This window comes from Schistocerca gregaria, chromosome 8 (assembly GCF_023897955.1).
Source record: "Schistocerca gregaria isolate iqSchGreg1 chromosome 8, iqSchGreg1.2, whole genome shotgun sequence".
NCBI classification, from domain to species: domain Eukaryota; kingdom Metazoa; phylum Arthropoda; class Insecta; order Orthoptera; family Acrididae; genus Schistocerca; species Schistocerca gregaria.
This window is the reverse complement of record NC_064927.1, coordinates 478,269,629-478,289,818: the sequence shown is the minus strand read 5'-3', so window position 1 is coordinate 478,289,818 and position 20,190 is coordinate 478,269,629. Positions and strand designations below refer to the sequence as shown.

Below are 20,190 nucleotides of genomic sequence, written 5' to 3'. Positions count from 1 at the left end.
ATATACAGAAGGATGTAGGTTGCAGTAAGTACTGGGAGATGAAGAAGCTTGCACAGGATAGAGTAGCATGGAGAGCTGCATCAAAACAGTATCAGGACTGAAGACAGCAACAACAACAGTTTTCCTCACTGCCATTTATCCAAGTGCAAGAAACTGACAAGAGCCGCGTACGGCTCATATCGCGCCACACAGCCCGAGACTAGGCAGCGGAGCCTCTTGAGGAGGGCTGTCGGTATCTGGCGGCGGATCTTTCTGCCGGTGTGACCGCCGCGGCGGCCTCGGAGCATCCGGCGCGCGCGGTCAGCGGCGGCTATAAAGCGCTGGCGGTGGGATGAGCGGCGCACAGCTCGCTGCCCCACACGGACGCAGACACCGCCGCCAGCAGACATGGGCACAGCGTCAGCGCCCGCCGCCGTCGCAGCCAGCAGCTTCACCGCCGCGTCGCCAGCTGTAAGTGGCGCAGCCGGGCTGCCGACACCGGTACTGGACTCTGTAGTGATTTGAATCGTCGTAAGGAACCTTGTGGACGTGCACGTAACACCACTGTAGAAACAGTGTTTTCTGGTCAAAGCAATGAATGCTTCGTAATATAAGCATTCGCCCGCGAAGTTTCCAGAAGCGTGACAAATACACTTACGTGACAAAAGCCTTCGGATAAGTCCTAACGTCGTTTGGGATCTTCTTCTGCCCAGCGTAGTGAAACAACTCGACAAGGCATGGACTCAACAAGTGGTTGGAAGGCCCCTTCAGAAATATTTAATCTTGCTGCCTCTGTACATATAGACGTCCGTAACTACGAAAGTGTTGCCGGTGCAGGATTTTGTGCGAGAATAAACCTTTGATGGGATCATGTTGGGCGGTCTGGGTGGTCAAATCATTCACTCGGTCCAGAAAGTTTTTCAAATCAACCACAAACAATTGTGGCGCGTTGGCATGATGCAGTCATCCACAAAAATTCCAAGGTTGTTTTGCAGCATGAAGTCAGTGAGCTGCAAATGGTGTCCAAGTAGCCGATCATAACCATTTCCAGTCAATGATTGGTTTAGTTGGATCAGCAGTATACAGAGAAGTTGCAACATTAGAAAATTGCAGCGAAATGCAGGAAGGTCTGCAGCGAAAAGGCACTTGCTGCAGGGAGTGGCAACTGACCCTTAACATAGACAAATGTAATGTATTGCGAATACATAGAAAGAAGCATCCTTTATTGTATGATTATATGATAGCGGAACAAACACTGGTAGCAGTTACTTCTGTAAAATATGTGGGAGTAGACGTACGAACCGATTTGAGGTCGAATTATCATATAAAATTAATTTTTTGTAAGGCGGGTGCCAGTTTGAGATTCATTGGGAGAGTCCTTACAAAATGTAGTCCATCAACAAAGAAGGTGGTTTACAAAACACTCGTTCTACTTATACTTGAGTATTGCTCATCAGCGTGGGATCCGTACCAGGTCGGGTTGACAGACGAGATAGGGAAGATTCAAAGAAGAGCCGCGCGTTTCGTCACAGGGTTATTTGGTACTCGTGATAGCTTTACGGAGATGTTTAGCAAACTCAAGTGGCAGACTCTGCAAGTGTGGTGCTCTGCATCTCGGTGTAGCTTGCTGTCCAGGTTTCGAGAGGGTGCGTTTCTGGATGTGGTATCGAATATTGTTTCCCCGTGCTTATACCTCCCGAGGAGATCACGAATGTAAAATTAGAGAGATTCGAGCGCGCACGGAGGCTTTCCGGTAGTCGCTCTTCCCGCGAACCATACGCAACTGGAACAGGAAAGGGAGGTAATGACAGTGGCATGTAAAGTACCTTCCGCGACACGCCGTTGGGTGGCTTGCGGAGTATAAATGTAGATGTAGATGATGTAGAACCCAGTCCATTCCAAGTAAACACAGCCCACACCGTTATTGAGCCATCGCCAAATTGCACAGTGCTTGCTGACATTTTGGGTCCATGTATTCTTGGGATCTGGCTGTTACTAACTGAAATCGGGATTCATTTGAATAGACCACGGTTTTACAGTCTCCTAGGATCCAACCACGAACCTGGAATAGGCGATGAAAGCGATGTGCTGTTACAAACGTACTCGTGATCGGTCGCCTGCTGCCATAGCTCATTAATGCCAAATTTCAAATGGCGTGTTGACATGGTGCAGCCATCCGACCAAACTTCCATGGTTGTTTTGTAGCGTGAATTCAATGAGCTGCAAATCGTATCCAAGTAGCCGATCATAACCATGTTCAGACAATGATCGGTTCACTTGGACCAGAGGACCCAGTCTATTCCATCTAAACACAGCCCACACCGTTATTGAGCCATCGCCAACTTGAACAGAGCTTGCTGAAATTTAGGGTCCATGGATTCTTAGGATCTGTGCTACACTCGAACCCTACCATCAGCTGTTATCATCTGAAATCGGGATTCATTTGAATAGACCACGGTTTTACAGTCGTCTAGGATCCAACCGAATTGGTCACGAACCTGGAATAGGCGATGAAAGCGATGTGCTGTTAGCAAAGTTACTCGCATCGATCGCCTGCTGCCATAATAGCCCATTGACGCAAAATATCTTATCCCTTAGGACACTGCTGCCAAATTCCGCAGCACTGTTTTAACGGACACGTTCCTCGTATGTCACACGTTGATTTCTGTGGTTATTTTATGCGGTGTTGCTTGTCTGTTAGCACCGACAACATATACACTAACGCCGCTGCTCTCGGTCGTTAAGTGAATCTTGCTGGCCATTGCGTCGTCCGTGGTGAACATCGTCAAATACATATAGATGCTGGATCTGATTCCGCATTTAACATTTGACGATGTCACTATGGCTGCAGTACATTAGGACTTTGTTTTTATGATACAGATCTGATGATGGTCATTAAAGGCCGAAACCGGTAATCTGTTATCAAACAGTTTCTGACCATAGACGTAAATTAAAGGAAACTTATTACATATACGCGTCACTGTTTTTTCGCGACGATGTCGCAACTTGTGAAACTTGTCTGCTTCTTGTCTTTAATGTAGTCAAGTTTAGCACTGCTAGCGTCCAGAGAAGTGGCGTAGAGTTTAGAAAACTTGACTCGTATCCAAAAGGTGGTTTATTCTATTATCGGTTGAAGTCAGTTATGGGGTGTTTACTTTCTGAACGATAGTATCGATTTCGTTATACATTTTGTTCAATTCAAGATTGCGCCAAGTCTCTAATGACCCCGTCGCGAACCATAGGTTAAATCATAATCTGCACTCATTCCTCAGATAGACAGTAGTCGATATGGTAGTGAAGTTCTTGATTAGGTCATCAGGGACGAACGTTCAGAGAATTAGTCCTTAAAGCGCTCAAGAGTCAATCATAACCACCTTAACTCTAGTACTGTGGTCGACAGCTACGGCGTTGGTGAAGTTTCAGAGCTCATAGAAGGCTGGGAGCACGCATCACAATGCAGCAAGTAATTTGGCCCTTCATTGATGTAGGGAAACGAAACCTGATCGATCATGCTACTTAGTTTAAAAAACTGTGTGTAGTGTACCATTGTTTAATAGCATGGTGGTGCTGATGCGTTTCGGCAGGAATGATAACTAATGGAGCGGAGCACTCTGTAGCATTTTTAAGGAACTACCCAGTGTTCGCAAAAAGTGATTTACAGAAACCTCTAATAGCTTAAATGTCGTCGACAGACCGCGACTTGATCTTGCTGAATAAAAGTCAGTGATATGGCACTATCTCACTCAATGCTCTGACAAAGCGGTACACAAGACATCCTCACAAAATCTGTTATCAATATATAATGTAATATATGTAGGAGCTTTGTACAGTAATGCCTCGTGTGTGCTATTGAAGTAAACACACAAAATCACCAACTGTCAGGAAGCCTAATAAATGTTTCCAACAGATGCTGGAGAAGTACATATCTTAACTGTTCCATGGCACATTCAGGGTATAGTTACTGGGAATTGTACAATTGATTGCCAAATAATTAGCTGAGTGAAAAATGGATCCTGTGGTACATCTATCAAGGCTATCATAGGCACAGAGAGACCAAGTTGAGAGCTGTACTTCCAGCTGACAATGTGTCACCCCATCGGTTCCGAAGTTTGCGACAACCGCCCTTTGAAGAAATCGCTACATGACGATACTTGCCAGGCCCCTAGATGTCATTTCGCTTCAGTGATATGCCGAGAATTTCTAACTTCCTTTAGGAAGATATGGAAGCCTCGGGCACAGCCATGCCAACCTGTTGTCCTGTCATGGTCAATCGTGGGTACCCAAGGCTTGCGATGTTTTTAATTAATCGTATGACGACAAGTCGATGCCACCATCAGAGTGGAAAGAAGTACCACACACTACGTGTCTCCTAAATGAGTTACACAGCAGTGTAACGTGAAGTAGTTGGGAGTTTGGGCAGCAAATCAATAAAGTATAATTCAGGATATATGCAAGCTGAGGGAAGACAAAATGGATGTACAGCCTGGCGAAGGAGGCAAGGGACCGCAACTAGTGGAGATAACGACATTCTAAATGAGCAGAAAACTGATCGTGATGGTGAACTTTATTGAGGATATAGTGTGCTGCAGTGTGTTCACTACGGTGCAATATTTCATTGGCTGGTTCTTACGTTTCGTTTGTAGCTACGCTGCTTCAGAAAGCGGACAATATTGCCACTTAGCTTTAACAAACAGGGCGATTTAATGAGTCGGGACCTCTCATTCATCTATAGGTACGATGAAAAAAGTCATATGATCAACGCAGGTGGTACGTCGCTTCAATGCAATTTCGGAACTTCCCGTCCGATCACAACTACACTTCGCTGTCGGACTGGGAATCGAGTGCGTAATCTAGGCCCGGCTGAGGACCTGCTCTCACAGCTGCAACTCTATCAGTAGCTCACTCCTAGTTTCCAAACTTCGCAGAAGCAATTCTATAGACCTTGCTGTACTGACGTTCCTAGAAGAGAGCACATCACGATGAAATTGTTTGTCCACATTGTCCAAATAGGAGGCCGTTCGGTGCACAATTTTATGGGCTTCTTTCGGAGCAGAAATAAACGTTTATGGGAAAACGACATTGGGTCTATGGAGTGGGTGATTGATTCTTCTGTAAAAGTTCTTTTGTTTATTTATACACGCAATTTATAGACGTCATTAACATGTGATTGCGTCTATAAATAAACAAAAAAATAATAAACAAAAATTTTTTAAGGAGCAACGTTTACACTGCATTCGAATGTGACTAAAGCTGGAACCGATTTTTCCTTTGCCGAATCGATGACTAAGATCCATGCCGTTTACTGGAACAATCTTCTGGCACAATTTTCGGTATTTATACATGCGTGTCACCGTTCTATAATATCCTTTACAAAAAGAGATTTTATTTGATCTAATGGACACTCCTAGCGATTTTTCTTAATAAATAACTAGTAAAAATGTGTAAAAAGTCTGCGATCTGTGACAGTAAATTAACAATGCTTTGAACTAATACTTTTGATATGTTGACAGCTTGTTCATATCTCTATCTTTCAAAACCTATGCTCTTCCAACTGAGCTATCCGAACATGATACTCATCTCCTTAGCATACCTCTGGCCTTCTCTCATTTTATTAGAAATTTTTAGAGCGCCACTCCTGATCATGATAGGTAACCACTAACAATGAACTAAGAAGTTAAACAAAGATAATTACAGCATTCTGCTATAGCAAGAAGTATCTCATACTGAAAACAATTCTTGAAGTGTGGGGCCTACTTTGTAAGAGTCCTAACACAGCATGTCTTCGGCTGATAAACTCTAATCTGCGTTAATGTACACACCGAAGCTTGAATTACGATGTGGTACAGTTACGTTTCATCCATTTCCGATTTTAGCTGTAGCCAGTACTATTAACTGAAGGGAAATTTCTGAACTTAATTTCCACTCATATTAAATAGTGGGAAAGTAAGTAGCACAGCGTAGTAGCAAAATAGACAAGAACAGAGATGACGTTAGAGCACATACGTTTATTCCTGTATAATATATTCCATGAGAAAAGCTAAATGTAAGACAAAGAGGTTTTTTTAGTAAAGTTCTTAGAACTATTCGGCAACGGCCTGGTCGCAGTTGATACACCGGTTCCCGTCAGATCACCGAAGTTAACTGCTTTCGGGCGTGCCCGGCACTTGGATGGGTGACCATCAGGGCCGCCATGCGCTGTTGCCATTCTTTGGGGTGCACCGACCTCGTGATGCCAATTGAGGAGCTATTCGAACGAATAGTAGCGGCTGCAGCCACAGAGCGGCGTGCTAATAAACGCCCCCCCCCCCCGCCCCCCTCACTCCATCATCAGCCACAGATGACACGGCGGTCGGATGGTCCCGATGGGCCACTTTTGGCATGAAGACTCAGTGCTTTTTTAGAACTACTCAGTTTCATCAGCTGTATCATGGGTATAAAACATGGCGAGAGTAAATATTTATGAGTACATTACAGTTTTTCTAGATCTACAGACTTTCATGTAACATACAAGTTTATGTTATCGATACCACAAATGTGGTTTACTGTCATCTGGGTAATTTTCACCCTTTACAGTACACTTGTCTTCCTATCGTATCACACGGCCTTCACATGCCTATTTACATTATGAAACCTAGAAGTAAAATCACTTTACAGAGTTCACAGTCAAACATTGTACACGAGTTCTTGAATGACCCTGAAATATCGGATTTCCTGCAGCTAACCTTATGGTCAAAGGAAGGGGGGAAATCGCAAACTAATACAAGATGATTACTTAATTGATTACATGTATTGGAATGGGCTACTAAAATTATTAATGAACTTTTAGCACTCGTAAAACAATGTATCCTCATAAATTACAAACTACCGACGGCCTTGGGAGAGACAGTCCTGACAAAACTCTACCATCTGGTGAGAAAGATGTATGAGACAGGCAGCATACCCTCAGACTTCAAGAAGAATATAATAATTCGAATCCCAAAGAAGGCACGTGCTGACAGATGTGAAAATTACCGAACCATCAGTTTAATAAGTCACGGATGCAAAATACTAACGCGAATTCTCTACAAACGAATGGAGAAACTGGTAGATGCCGACCTCGAGGAATATCAGTTTGGATTCCGCAGAAATATTGGAACATGTAAGGCAATACTGACCTTACGACTTATCTTAGAAGCTAGATTAAGGAAGGGCAAACCTACATTTCTAGCATTTGTAGACTTAGAAAAAGCTTTTGATAATGTTTACTGGAATACTCTCTTTCAAATTATGAAGGTGGCAGGGGTAAAATATAGGGAGCGAACGGATATTTACAATTTGTACAGAAACCAGATGGGAGTTATACGAGTCGAGGGACATGAAAGGGAAGCAGTGGTTGGGAAGGGAGTGAGACAGGGTTGTAGCCTCTCCCCGATGTTACTCAATCTGTATATTGAGCAAGCAGTGAATGAAACAAAAGAAAAATTCGGAGTAGGAATTAAAATCCATGGAAAAGAAATAAAAACTTTGAGGTTCGCCGATGACGTTTGTAATTTTGTAACAGACAGCAAAGGACCTGGAACAGAAGTTGAACAGTGTGGGTAATGTCTCGAAGGGAGGATATAAACATCAACAAAAGCAAAACGAGGATAATGGAATGTAGTCGAATTAAGTCGGGTGATGCTGAGGGAATTAGATTAGGAAATGAGACACTTAATGTAGTAAAGGAGTTTTGCTATTAGCAAAATAACTGATGATGGTCGAAGTAGAGAGGATATTAAATGTAGACTAGCAATGGCAAGGAAAGCGTTCTGAAGAAGAGAAATTTGTTAACATCGAATATAGATTTATGTATCAGGAAATAGTTTCCGAAACAATTTGTGTCGAGCGTAGCCATGTATGGAAGTGAAACGTGGACGATAACAAGTTTGGACAAGAACAGAATAGAAGCTTACGAAATGTGATGCTACAGATGAATGCTGAAGATTATATGGGTAGACCATATACACTCCTGGAAATTGAAATAAGAACACCGTGAATTCATTGTCCCAGGAAGGGGAAACTTTATTGACACATTCCTGGGGTCAGATTCATCACATGATCACACTGACAGAACCACAGGCACATAGATACAGGCAACAGAGCATGCACAATGTCGGCACTAGTACAGTGTATATCCACCTTTCGCAGCAATGCAGGCTGCTATTCTCCCATGGAGACGATCGTAGAGATGCTGGATGTAGTCCTGTGGAACGGCTTGCCATGCCATTTCCACCTGGCGCCTCAGTTGGACCAGCGTTCGTGCTGGACGTGCAGACCGCGTGAGACGATGCTTCATCCAGTCCCAAACATGCTCAATGGAGGACAGATCCGGAGATCTTGCTGGCCAGGGTAGTTGACTTACACCTTCTAGAGCACGTTGGGTGGCACGGGATACATGCGGACGTACATTGTCCTGTTGGAACAGCAAGTTCCCTTGCCGGTCTAGGAATGGTAGAACGATGGGTTCGATGACGGTTTGGATGTACCGTGCACTATTCAGTGTCCCCTCAACGATCACCAGAGGTGTACGGCCAGTGTAGGAGATCGCTCCCCACACCACGATGCCGGGTGTTGGCCCTGTGTGCCTCGGTCGTATGCAGTCCTGATTGTGGCGCTCACCAGCACGGCGCCAAACACGCATACGACCATCATTGGCACCAAGGCAGAAGCGACTCTCATCGCTGAAGACGACACATTCGTCCCTCCATTCACGCCTGTCGCGACACCACTGGAGGCGGGCTGCACGATGTTGGGGCGTGAGCGGAAGACGGCCTAACGGTGTGCGGGACCGTAGCCCAGCTACATGGAGAAGGTTGCGAATGGTCCTCGCCGATACCCCAGGAGCAACAGTGTCCCTAATTTGCTGGGAAGTGGCGGTGCGGTCCCCTACGGCACTGCGTAGGATCCTACGGTCTTGGCGTGCATCCGTGCGTCGCTGCGGTCCGGTCCCAGGTCGACGGGCACGTGCACCTTCCGCCGACCACTGGCGACAACATCGATGTACTGTGACCTCACGCCCCACGTGTTGAGCAATTCGGCGGTACGTCCACCCGGCTTCCCGCATGCCCACTATACGCCCTCGCTCAAAGTCCGTCAACTGCACATACGGTTCACGTCCACGCTGTCGCGGCATGCTACCAGTGTTAAAGACTGCGATGGAGCTCCGTATGCCACGGCAAACTGGCTGACACTGACGGCGGCGGTGCACAAATGCTGCGCAGCTAGCGCTATTCGACGGCCAACACCGCGGTTCCTGGTGTATCCGCAGTGCCGTGCGTGTGATCATTGCTTGTACAGCCCTCTCGCAGTGTCCGGAGCAAGTATGGTGGGTCTGACACACCGGTGTCAATGTGTTCTTTTTTCCATTTCCAGGAGTGTAGATAATGAGGAGGTATTGAATAGGATTGGGGACAAGAGAATTTTGTGGCACAACTTGACTAGAAGAAGGGATCGGTTGGTAGGACATGTTCTGAGGCATCAAGGGATCACAAATTTAGCATTGAAAGGCAGCTTGAGGGTAAAAATCGTGGAGGGACACCGAGAGAAGTATACACTAAACAGATTCAGAGGGATGTAGGTTGCAGTAGGTACTGGGAGATGAAGAAGCTTCCACAGGATTGAGTAACATGGAGAGATGCATCAAACCAGTCTCAGGGCTGAAGACCACAACAACAACAACAAATTACAAAAAGGAACACTTTTTCTGGCATAAATAACATTTGAGGAATTACTTAGCCACAACAACCGATCGGGGTGGAATAGCAGTTAGGACACTGGATTCTCATTCAGAAGGACGACAGTTCATACACGCGTCCAGCCACCCAGATATACACTCCTGGAAATGGAAAAAAGAACACATTGACACCGGTGTGTCAGACCCACCATACTTGCTCCGGACACTGCGAGAGGGCTGTACAAGCAATGATCACACGCACGGCACAGCGGACACACAGGAACCGCGGTGTTGGCCGTCGAATAGCGCTAGCTGCGCAGCATTTGTGCACCGCCGCCGTCAGTGTCAGCCAGTTTGCCGTGGCATACGGAGCTCCATCGCAGTCTTTAACACTGGTAGCATGCCGCAACAGCGTGGACGTGAACCGTATGTGCAGTTGACGGACTTTGAGCGAGGGCGTATAGTGGGCATGCGGGAGGCCGGTTGGACGTACCGCCGAATTGCTCAACACGTGGGGCGTGAGGTCACAGTACATCGATGTTGTCACCGGTGGTCGGCGGAAGGTGCACGTGCCCGTCGGCCTGGAACCGGACCGCAGCGACGCACGGATGCACGCCAAGGCCGTAGGATCCTACGCAGTGCCGTAGGGGACCGCACCGCCACTTCCCAGCAAATTAGGGACACTGTTGCTCCTGGGGTATCGGCGAGGACCATTCGCAACCTTCTCCATGTAGCTGGGCTACGGTCCCGCACACCGTTAGGCCGTCTTCCGCTCACGCCCCAACATCGTACAGCCCGCCTCCAGTGGTGTCGCGACAGGCGTGAATGGAGGGACGAATGGAGACGTGTCGTCTTCAGCGATGAGAGTCGCTTCTGCCTTGGTGCCAATGATGGTCGTATGCGTGTTTGGCGCCGTGCTGGTGAGCGCCACAATCAGGACTGCATACGACCGAGGCACACAGGGCCAACACCCGGCATCGTGGTGTGGGGAGCGATGTCCTACACTGGCCGTACACCTCTGGTGATCGTTGAGGGGACACTGAATAGTGCACGGTACATCCAAACCGTCATCGAACCCATCGTTCTACCATTCCTAGACCGGCAAGGGAACTTGCTGTTCCAACAGGACAATGCACGTCCGCATGTATCCCGTGCCACCCAACGTGCTCTAGAAGGTGTAAGTCAACTACCCTGGCCAGCAAGATCTCCGGATCTGTCCCCCATTGAGCATGTTTGGGACTGGATGAAGCGTCGTCTCACGCGGTCTGCACGTCCAGCACGAACGCTGGTCGAACTGAGGCGCCAGGTGGAAATGGCATGGCAAGCCGTTCCACAGGACTACATCCAGCATCTCTACGATCGTCTCCATGGGAGAATAGCAGCCTGCATTGCTGCGAAAGGTGGATATACACTGTACTAGTGCCGACATTGTGCGTGCTCTGTTGCCTGTGTCTATGTGCCTGTGGTTCTGTCAGTGTGATCATGTGATGTATCTGACCCCAGGAATGTGTCAATAAAGTTTCCCCTTCCTGGGACAATGAATTCACGGTGTTCTTATTTCAATTTCCAGGAGTGTAGGTTTGTTATGATTTCCCGAAATATCCGCAGGCAAATATCATAATGATTCCTTTGGAAGGGCTCGACCGATGTCCTTTCCTCTCCTTGAAACATTAAGAGCCTGTGCTCCGTCACTAATGACCTTGATGTCGAGGCGACGCTAAATTCTACCTTCCTTCCTTTTTTTAGTTACCACATGGTTACAGTATGGTGAACTGAAAAGAGAAATGTGAACTATTCACCCTTCAGCTATACACATAGGGTTACAAATTAGCGCTGAAGCGGACAGGTTTCTATTTCCTTCTCTGTGGCATTAGATAATTCTATCTGGAACATAATTAACTCTGAGCCACGGTTCTTGACACTGTTACTACCATGTCTGCCTATACTACGTTTGCCCGTCCTCTGCCAGAGTACTGCTGTACAGTATGGGATCCTTACCAGATAGGACTGACGAAGGACATCGTGTAAGTTCAATGAATGGCAGCTCGTTTTGTATTATCGTGAAGTAGGAGAGGAGGAGTGTCACGTATATGATATGCGGGTTGGTGCTGCAATCATTAAAACAAAGTCTTTTTCCTTTGATGCTAGATCTTTTCACGAAATTTAAAATCTCAAACATTCTCTTTCGAATGCGAAAATATTTTGTTGACATTCACCTACTTAGGGAGAAATAATAATTGTAATAAAATAAGAGAAATCAGAGCTCTCACGGAAATATTTCAGTGTTCGTTTTTCCCGTGTTCTGTTCGAGAGTGGAACGGTAAAGAGATAGCTTGAAGGCGTTTCATGGAATTCTTTGCAGGCAGGTAAGTGTTAGCTGCAGTGTAGTCGTGTAGATACCATATCACGTAGATGCAGATGTCAGCAGACCTTATTGCCACATGTACAGGAATATTGAAATCTACAAGTATGTGCTGAAAAATACTTCCTCCAAATTTTTCATTCTGTTCCCGTTATCGGTTATGGTATTACATGTAGCGCACATTAATCAGTCGACTTTCGCCCTTCGCTAACGCAAGTTGGCGGGCTCTGCCACAAGAGGGCTCCTCATTGTACCGCGAAACTTGTTGTGTAAAGTAACTATGTCGATGCATGAGAGGCTCGAATACGAGCAGTTCCTCCACAGCATCACAATACCAGACCATATCCAAGGGCTGCGACCTGTGGAACAATCAGACACCTTGGATTCACTGCCATGCATCATACTCCATACACACCTGACTTGACTCCGTCCGATTTTCATCAGTTTCCAAAGCTTAAAGGACACGTTCGAGCACTTCACTTCGGTAATGGTGAAGTGGTGCAAGCAGAGGTGATATTGTGGCTTTGTCAACAATAATGTCGAACGTCCTACAACGTCGGTATCAACTAACTGGTCTCTCATTACTATATTGAGAGATAAATTTTTAGACATGACGATTGAAGACATAGAATGTTACTAATGTTTGTTTAACTTAAAAATGATTTAAAAGTTTTCACATTGTTTATCAGCACGACCTATTAGGATTCATAACTATACAGAAGTAACCGGCTATTTCCATGAAGGCGTGAGCTCCGCACTGTTGGTGCACATTTTGGTAAACAGACGATACACGGTATTGGCAGTATCTTTAGTCACTGCCCAATGCAGGTAATTGGTTACGACGGTACCCGTTTATAATCCGTAATTGGTTACCTCGTGCAGAAGCATGAAACCAGAATTTGCGTGCAATATTCGCACGTCTGTTGTTCGTAATTAACAATATTTTATTGAAAACAATCTTCATTGTTATTTATACATTTCTCCAACCTCCCCCGCAGGCTATGAATGCAACGCCAAAAAAGCAGTTATTCTTTTGAAGGAAACCAGTCAGCGAGACATTTTCGTACATTTTCATACGAATTGAAGCGTTGTTCAGCGAAAGCGTGTCCCAGCGATGCAAACAGATGATAATCGGACTGAGCCAAGTCTGGAGAATAAGCAGCATGTCCCAGTATTTCCCAACTGAGCGCCTCGATCGTCTCCCTGACCCGTTTTGCTGTGTGTGATGCGTTATCATGGAGCAATATGAATTTGTGTTGACTTTTTCCATATTCGATGATTTGCTGTTGGTAGCGATCAGTCTTGACTGTTTCATCAGGTTTTAGCACCTCATAATAGATGACACCCTTCTGATCTCACCAAACACAGAGCATTGTATTCTTCCCAAAGCGATTTGGTCTTGCAGTGGATGTCGATGATTGGTCTGGATTCGCCCATGATTAACGACGCTTATGATTCTGAAAATATTTCCATTTTTCATCACCGGTCACTATCCGATGGAGAAACGACTTTCTTTTGTATTTTACAAGCCGCATTTTACAAGTGGTCTTTCGATTTGCTTGCGGTGTTTCATTCACATCATGCGAAAGCCATTTTCCCACTTCCTGCACCTTTCCCACAGCTTCCAACCGAATACAAACGGCCTTGTACGTCTCATTCAATTGTTCTGTGACTCCCTGTGGAGTTTGAGTATCATCTTCATCCAGTAAAGCCTGCAATTCGTTGATCTAACTTTTTTGGTGGTTTCGCATTCTCGTCGCTTCCAACGTCAAAACCACCACTTTTAAAATTTTTGAACTGCTCGAAACACTGTGTTTTACTAAGCGCATGTTCGCCGAAAGCTTCGACAAGCATTCGGTGCTATTTGCGGCAGTTTTCTCCGAATGATAACAGAAAACCGATGCTGTTCGCAAATCGTAGTTCGTAGGCACAAAACTCGACAGGTTTACGGGTTTGAAACAAATACCGATGTATGGAACTTAGGTTACTGTGTGTTGACATTCGTCGTCAGCCTTAACAGGAGGCAGATGGCGCTGTGGCCGAACGGTTCTAGGCGCTTCAGTCTGGAACCGCGCTGCTGCTACGACCGCTGGTTCGGATCGTGCCTCGGGCATGGATGTGTGCGATGTCCTTAGGTCAGTTAGGTTTAAGTATTCCTAAGTCTAGGGGACTGATTACCTCATATATTATGTCCATAGTGCTTCGAGCAATTTGAACCATTTTGAAGACGCAGTCTCACGGGCCCTACACCATCTACAGGGTGGGCCATTGATCGTGACCGGGACAAATATGTCACGAAATAAGCGTCAAACGAAAAAACTACAAAGAACGAAAGTTATCTAGCTTTAGGGGGGAAACCAGATAGCGCTGTGGTTGGCCATCTAGATGGCCCTGCCATAGGTCAAACGGATATCAACTCCTTTTTTTAAAAATAGGAACTCCCATTTTTTATTACACATTCGTGTAGCACGTAAAGAAATATGAATGTCTTAGTTCAACCACTTTTCTTCTCTTTATGATAGATGGCGCTGTAATAATCACATACATATGGCTCACAATTTTAGACGAACAGTTGGTAATAGGTAGGTTTTTTAAATTAAAATACAGAACGTAGGTACTTTTGAATATTTTATTTCGGTTGTTCCAATGTGATACATGTACTTTTGTGAATTTATCATTTCTAAGAACGAAGACTGTTACAGCGTGATTACCTGTAGGTACCACATTAATGCAATAAATGCTCAAAATGATGTCCATCAACCTCAGTGCAATATCCTTCAACTTTCCCCACAGAAAGAAATCCGGGGACGTCAGATCCGGTGAACGTGCGGGCCATTCTATGATGCTTCGACCACCAATCCACGTTTCATGAAATATGCTATTCAATACCGCTTCAACCGCACGCGAGCTATGTGCCGGACATCCATCATGTTGGAAGTATATCGCCATTCTGTCATGCAGTGAAACATCTTGTAGTAACATCGGTAGAACATTACGTAGGAACTCAGCATACATCGCACCAAGTAGATTGCCACCGATAAAATGGGGGCCACTTATCCTTCCTCCCAGAATGCCACACTATACATTAACCCGCCAAGCTCGCTGATGTTCCACTTGTCTCAGCCATCGTGGATTTTCCGTTGCCCAATAGTGCATATTATGCCGGTTTACGTTACCGCTGTTGGTGAATGTCGCTTCGTCGCTAAATAGAACGCGTGCAAAAAATCTGTCATCGTCCCGTAATTTCTCCTGTGCCCAATGTCAGAACTCTACACGACGCTCGAAGTCGTCGCCATGCAATTCCTGGTGCATAGGAATATGGCACGGGTGCAATCGATGTTGATGTAGCATTCTCAACACCGACGTTTTTGAAATTCCGATTCTGGCGCAATTTGTCTGCTACTGATGTCTGGATTAGCCGCGACAGCAGCTAAAACACCTACTTGGGCATCATCATTTGTTGGAGGTCGTGGTTGACGTTTCACATGTGGCTGAAAACTTCCTTTTTCCTTAAATAACGTGTCTCCGGCGAACGGTCCGGACACTTGGATCATGTCGTCCGGGATACCGAGCACCATAAACAGCACATTCCCGTTGGGCTTTTTGATCACAATAGCCATACATCAACACGATATAGACCTTTTCGGCTATTGTAAACGGTCCATTTTAACAAAGGTAATGTATCACAAAGCAAATACCGTCCGCACTGGCGGAATATTACCACGAATGATTCCACGTACTTAGACGTTTGTGACTATTACAGTGCCACCTGTCACAAAGCGAAAAAAGTGGTCCAACTAAAACATTCACATTTCTTTACGTACTACACGAATATGTAACTAATAATGGGGGTTCCTATTTTTAAAAACGCAGTTGAAATCCGTTTGACCTATGGCAGCGCCACCTAGCGGGCCAACCATAGCGCCATCTCGTTCCCCCTTTCAAGCTAGGCGAGTTTCATCCTTTGTAGTTTTCTCGTTTGATGCTTATTTCATGAGATATTTGGCACGGTCACTTACAATGGACCACCCTGTAGATGGTGTAGGGAAATGCCGATTTCATACTCTACACTTAGTATTTACTCGAGTTACACGCCACTTGTACCTGACATTGCGCTACACCTCGTTGCAGGAGGCGTTACCCATGAGACACCGCCACGCCTGGGCGCAGCAGCTGCTGCTGTCTCTGCTGCTGTTGCTGCTGGCGTGCAGCAGTCGTGTTGCGGGGCAGCAGGCGGCTCCCCCAGAGGGCTCAGAGTACCTCGACGTGCGCCCCAACGGGGACTTCCGGTTCGGCTACAACAACGGTACGTACCGGTACAGCACCTGTCCATCGCATACGCTGTACACCTCTCTACAAGCCGGTTCTGTAGTTTGCAATAATGCCTTAGAGACGTAGGAGCTATGGCCACATCCTTTTCAAGTTCTGTACACGCTTTATATTACAGTATCCTTTGACTTTCATGTAATCCAGCATAAAACGGCACACACATTAATAAACACAGAATACACGATTTTCTCAAGTAAACAGAGCTGTTGTACATCTGTTCAAGACGCAATTAAAAGTTGCGATGAAAGTTTGCTTGAGAGAAACAATTGAGAGGATTAAAGTCAAACCAAAAGCAAAGTAGAATCTTGTAATAACGTTACATTTCAGTAGTTAATATAAAAGACTGCATAGTAACTCACTACAAGGAGAAAACTGTCCAATAATTTCTTTGAATTTATGTGTAGCGCAAGACGGAAAACAGCAGTTGACGGTTAATAACGAAGAAAAACGTGATATTCCGGAACTAACACTAGATGATGTGTACAGTACAACGCCACTTAACGAATGAAGAAAGGCAGATGATACTGTTCCACTAGATATAGTGAAAACTGGAGGGAAAGTAACACACACAAGCGCATTTGGGAACTGAAAAAGCAGTTTAATTCAGCCACGTTTGCACTTAAAGTCATTGCAAATCTTGGAGAAACAAATCAGTGAGTTGACATATTTTGCCTATATTCATTCAATAATACACTACTGGCCATTAAAATTGCTACACCGCGAAGATGACGCTAAATTTAACCCACAGGAAGAAGATGCTGTGACACGCAAATGGTTAGATTTTCAGAGCATTCACACAAGGATGGTGCCGGTGGTGACTCCTACAACGTGCTTGCATGAGGAAAGTTTCCAACCGATTTCTCATACGCAAACAGCTGTTGACAGGCGTTGCCTTGTGAAACGTTGTTGTGATGCCTCGTGTAAGGAGGGCAAATACGTAACATCACGTTTCCGACTTTGATAAAAGTCGCATTGTAGCCTATCGCGATTGCGGTTTATCGTATCGCGACATTGCTTCTCGCGTTGGTCGAGATCCAATGACTGTTAGCAGAATATGGAATCTGCGGTTTCAGGACGGTAATACGGAACGCCATGCTGGATCCCAACGTCCTCGTATCACTAGCAGTCGAGATGAAAGGCATCTTATCGGCATGGCTGTAAAATATCATGGTGCAGCCACGTCTCGATCCCTGAGTGAACAGATGGGGACATTTGCAAGACAAGAAACATCTGTACGAACAGTTCGACGACGTTTGCGGTAGCATGGACTATCAGCTCGGAGACCGTGGCTGCGGTTACCCTTGACGCTACATCACAGACAGGAGCGCCTACGATGTTGTACTCAACGACGAACCTGGGTGCACGAATGGCAAAACGTCATTTTTTTCGGATGAATCCATGTTCTGTTTACAACATATGATGGTCGCATCCGTGTTTGGCTATATCGCGGTGAACGCACATTGCAAGCGTGTATTCGTCATCGCCATCCTGGCATATCACCCGGCGTGATGGTATGAGGTGCAATTGGTTACACGTCTCGGTCACCTCTTGTTCGCATTGACGGCACTTTGAACAGTGTACGATACATATCAGATGTGTTACGATCCGTGGCTCTACCCTTCATTCGATCCCTGCGAAACCCCTAATTTCAGCAGGATAATGCAAATTGCAGATCCTGTACCGGCCTTTCTGGATACAAAAAATGTTCGACTGCTGCCCTGGCCAGCACATTCTCCAGATCTCTCAACAATTGAAAACGTCCTGTCAATGGTGTCCGGGCACCTGTCTCGTCACAATTCGCCAGTTGATGAACTGTGGTATCGTGTTGAAGCTCCATGGGCAGCTGTACCTGTACACGCCATCCAAGCTCCGTTTGACTTAATGCCCAGGCGTATCAAGACCGTTATTACGGCCAGAGGTGGTTGTTCTGGGTATTGATTTCTCAGGATCTATGCATCCAAATTGCGTGAAAGTGTAATCACATGTCAGTTCTAGTATTATTTATTTGTCCAATGAATACCTACCTGTTTATCATCTGCATTTCTTCGTGGTGTAGCAATTTCAATGGCCAGTGGTGTATCATCCGAAATACTGTTCTGGGGTAACTCCTCTTTATGATAGAAAGCCTCCACAGCTCAAAAACGTGCTGCAAGAATAATATGTGGTGCTCATCCACGATCGTCTTGTAGACATATGTTTTCAGGAGCTGGACATTCTGACTGTCGTTTCACATCGTGGTCATTCCTTCATGAAGTTTGATGTGAATACTCGTGTTCGTTCGCTCATGAAGTTTTATGTGAATACTCCACTACAATTCAGGTGGGACAATGATATGCATAATTACAATAACACAAGGAAAAATGACTCAGCACTTCACATTACAGATGTCTTTAGCACAAAAAGGGGTCATATGCTGAAACAATTTTTTTTTATCACTTACCCGCGGATATAAGATGTCTGACAGACAGCAAAGTAGATTTTGAAAATAATTTGAAAATGTTTCTCCTTGACAACTTCTTCTATCCGTAGAAGAATTTCTATTATTGTAATGTACAAAAGGTGGTGGGTAAGAATTACTAACTCACATCTGTACATTAAAGGAAATACCGCTTGTAAATTTTCACCATTGGACGATATTCGCGAATTCATTTGCGGTGGAATGCAAAATTACTCGTTCCACCTCGTTACAATTTATCATGTGAAATGGTCCACGGAACATGAAACAAAATAACTAATACAAAATGACTTGCAGAAAGTTCACAGACGGTCTTACGAAAATTATTCACGGAACATGAGACGAACTAAATAATACAAAATGACTTGCAAAAGGTTCACAGACAGTCTTAGGATAAACACAGTCCTTCAAAATTGGGAAGGATTCTATTTAACACGAAAGCTGACAGATAAGGCACATAATAACCAAAAACCCCAGAAGTCCGTTCTCTCACCCCTCTACAGCTCACTGAAGACGCCATTTTAGCGAGTGCGTACACTATCACTAGAACCAACACTTTCCAAGAAACTATTAAGCATGGTGGTACATCACCTTCCTTCTCACGTGTGGTTCGGAGACATCTCAACAGACAATATGGTGAAAGAAGGGCAGGCCGAGGATTTCCAACCGTGTGGCCGCCAGATTGCAGGATTTATCTCCTATGTATTACTTGTTGTGAAGTCAAACGCGAGGTTTAATTTACGAAAGTCCTTTAGAGACAGAAGAAGAGCTGCTGGAACGAATTCTGACCGCTGCACTGGAAATTGAAGAGACCATGTGGGATGGAGAGTGTGTGTCAGAACATGCTTCGTAGACACATCGTCTGTAACGACGTTGGTGGACACCACATCTGCCCGGTTGTAGTGCATCAGTGCTGTTCTGTGTACACAGTACGCTGGGTTGTTTTTTTGTTTTGAACTAATGTTAACACAAACAAATCTGCTTAAATCATAAATGGACATTTCGTTGTTTCCTTTTGGATTATTACCAAATAAATGTACTGTATCACGCCTAATTCAGTTCTCAAGCGAAAGTGCTTGATTAAACACTTGAACTGAAACCATCGTAGAACGGAAACGGTATGGCACCGGACATGGGTTCCAATTCCAAATATTAGATTTACGAACACCCTATGTGTTGTCTCATACAGTCGAAGAAACCATTCCACATGTTCATCCAAACGTGGATTAATACATCTACACTCAATCTTAGATAGAAAATATCGTACTAAATGCAAATAACTAAATAATCTCATGCGTAAGGTATAAAACTTTGCATTAACGAATCGCAACTTAAAACCGTTCAAAACAAAGAGAGCTCTGGCACAAGCCACAA

At 45.1% G+C, this 20,190-nt stretch overlaps 1 protein-coding gene across 1 annotated transcript in view; it reads left to right on the top strand.

The window, feature by feature from the left end:
* Window positions 1–348: 348 nt before the first annotated feature.
* Window positions 349–20,190, top strand: part of LOC126284450 (fibroin heavy chain-like) — a 104,540-nt gene continuing 84,698 nt past the window's right edge. The window contains exons 1-2 of the mRNA XM_049983371.1: window positions 349–450; window positions 16,164–16,338. Of these exons, the coding sequence (XP_049839328.1) occupies window positions 388–450; window positions 16,164–16,338 (238 nt within the window). The 5' untranslated portion in view covers window positions 349–387. The remainder of the gene's footprint in view (window positions 451–16,163; window positions 16,339–20,190) is intronic.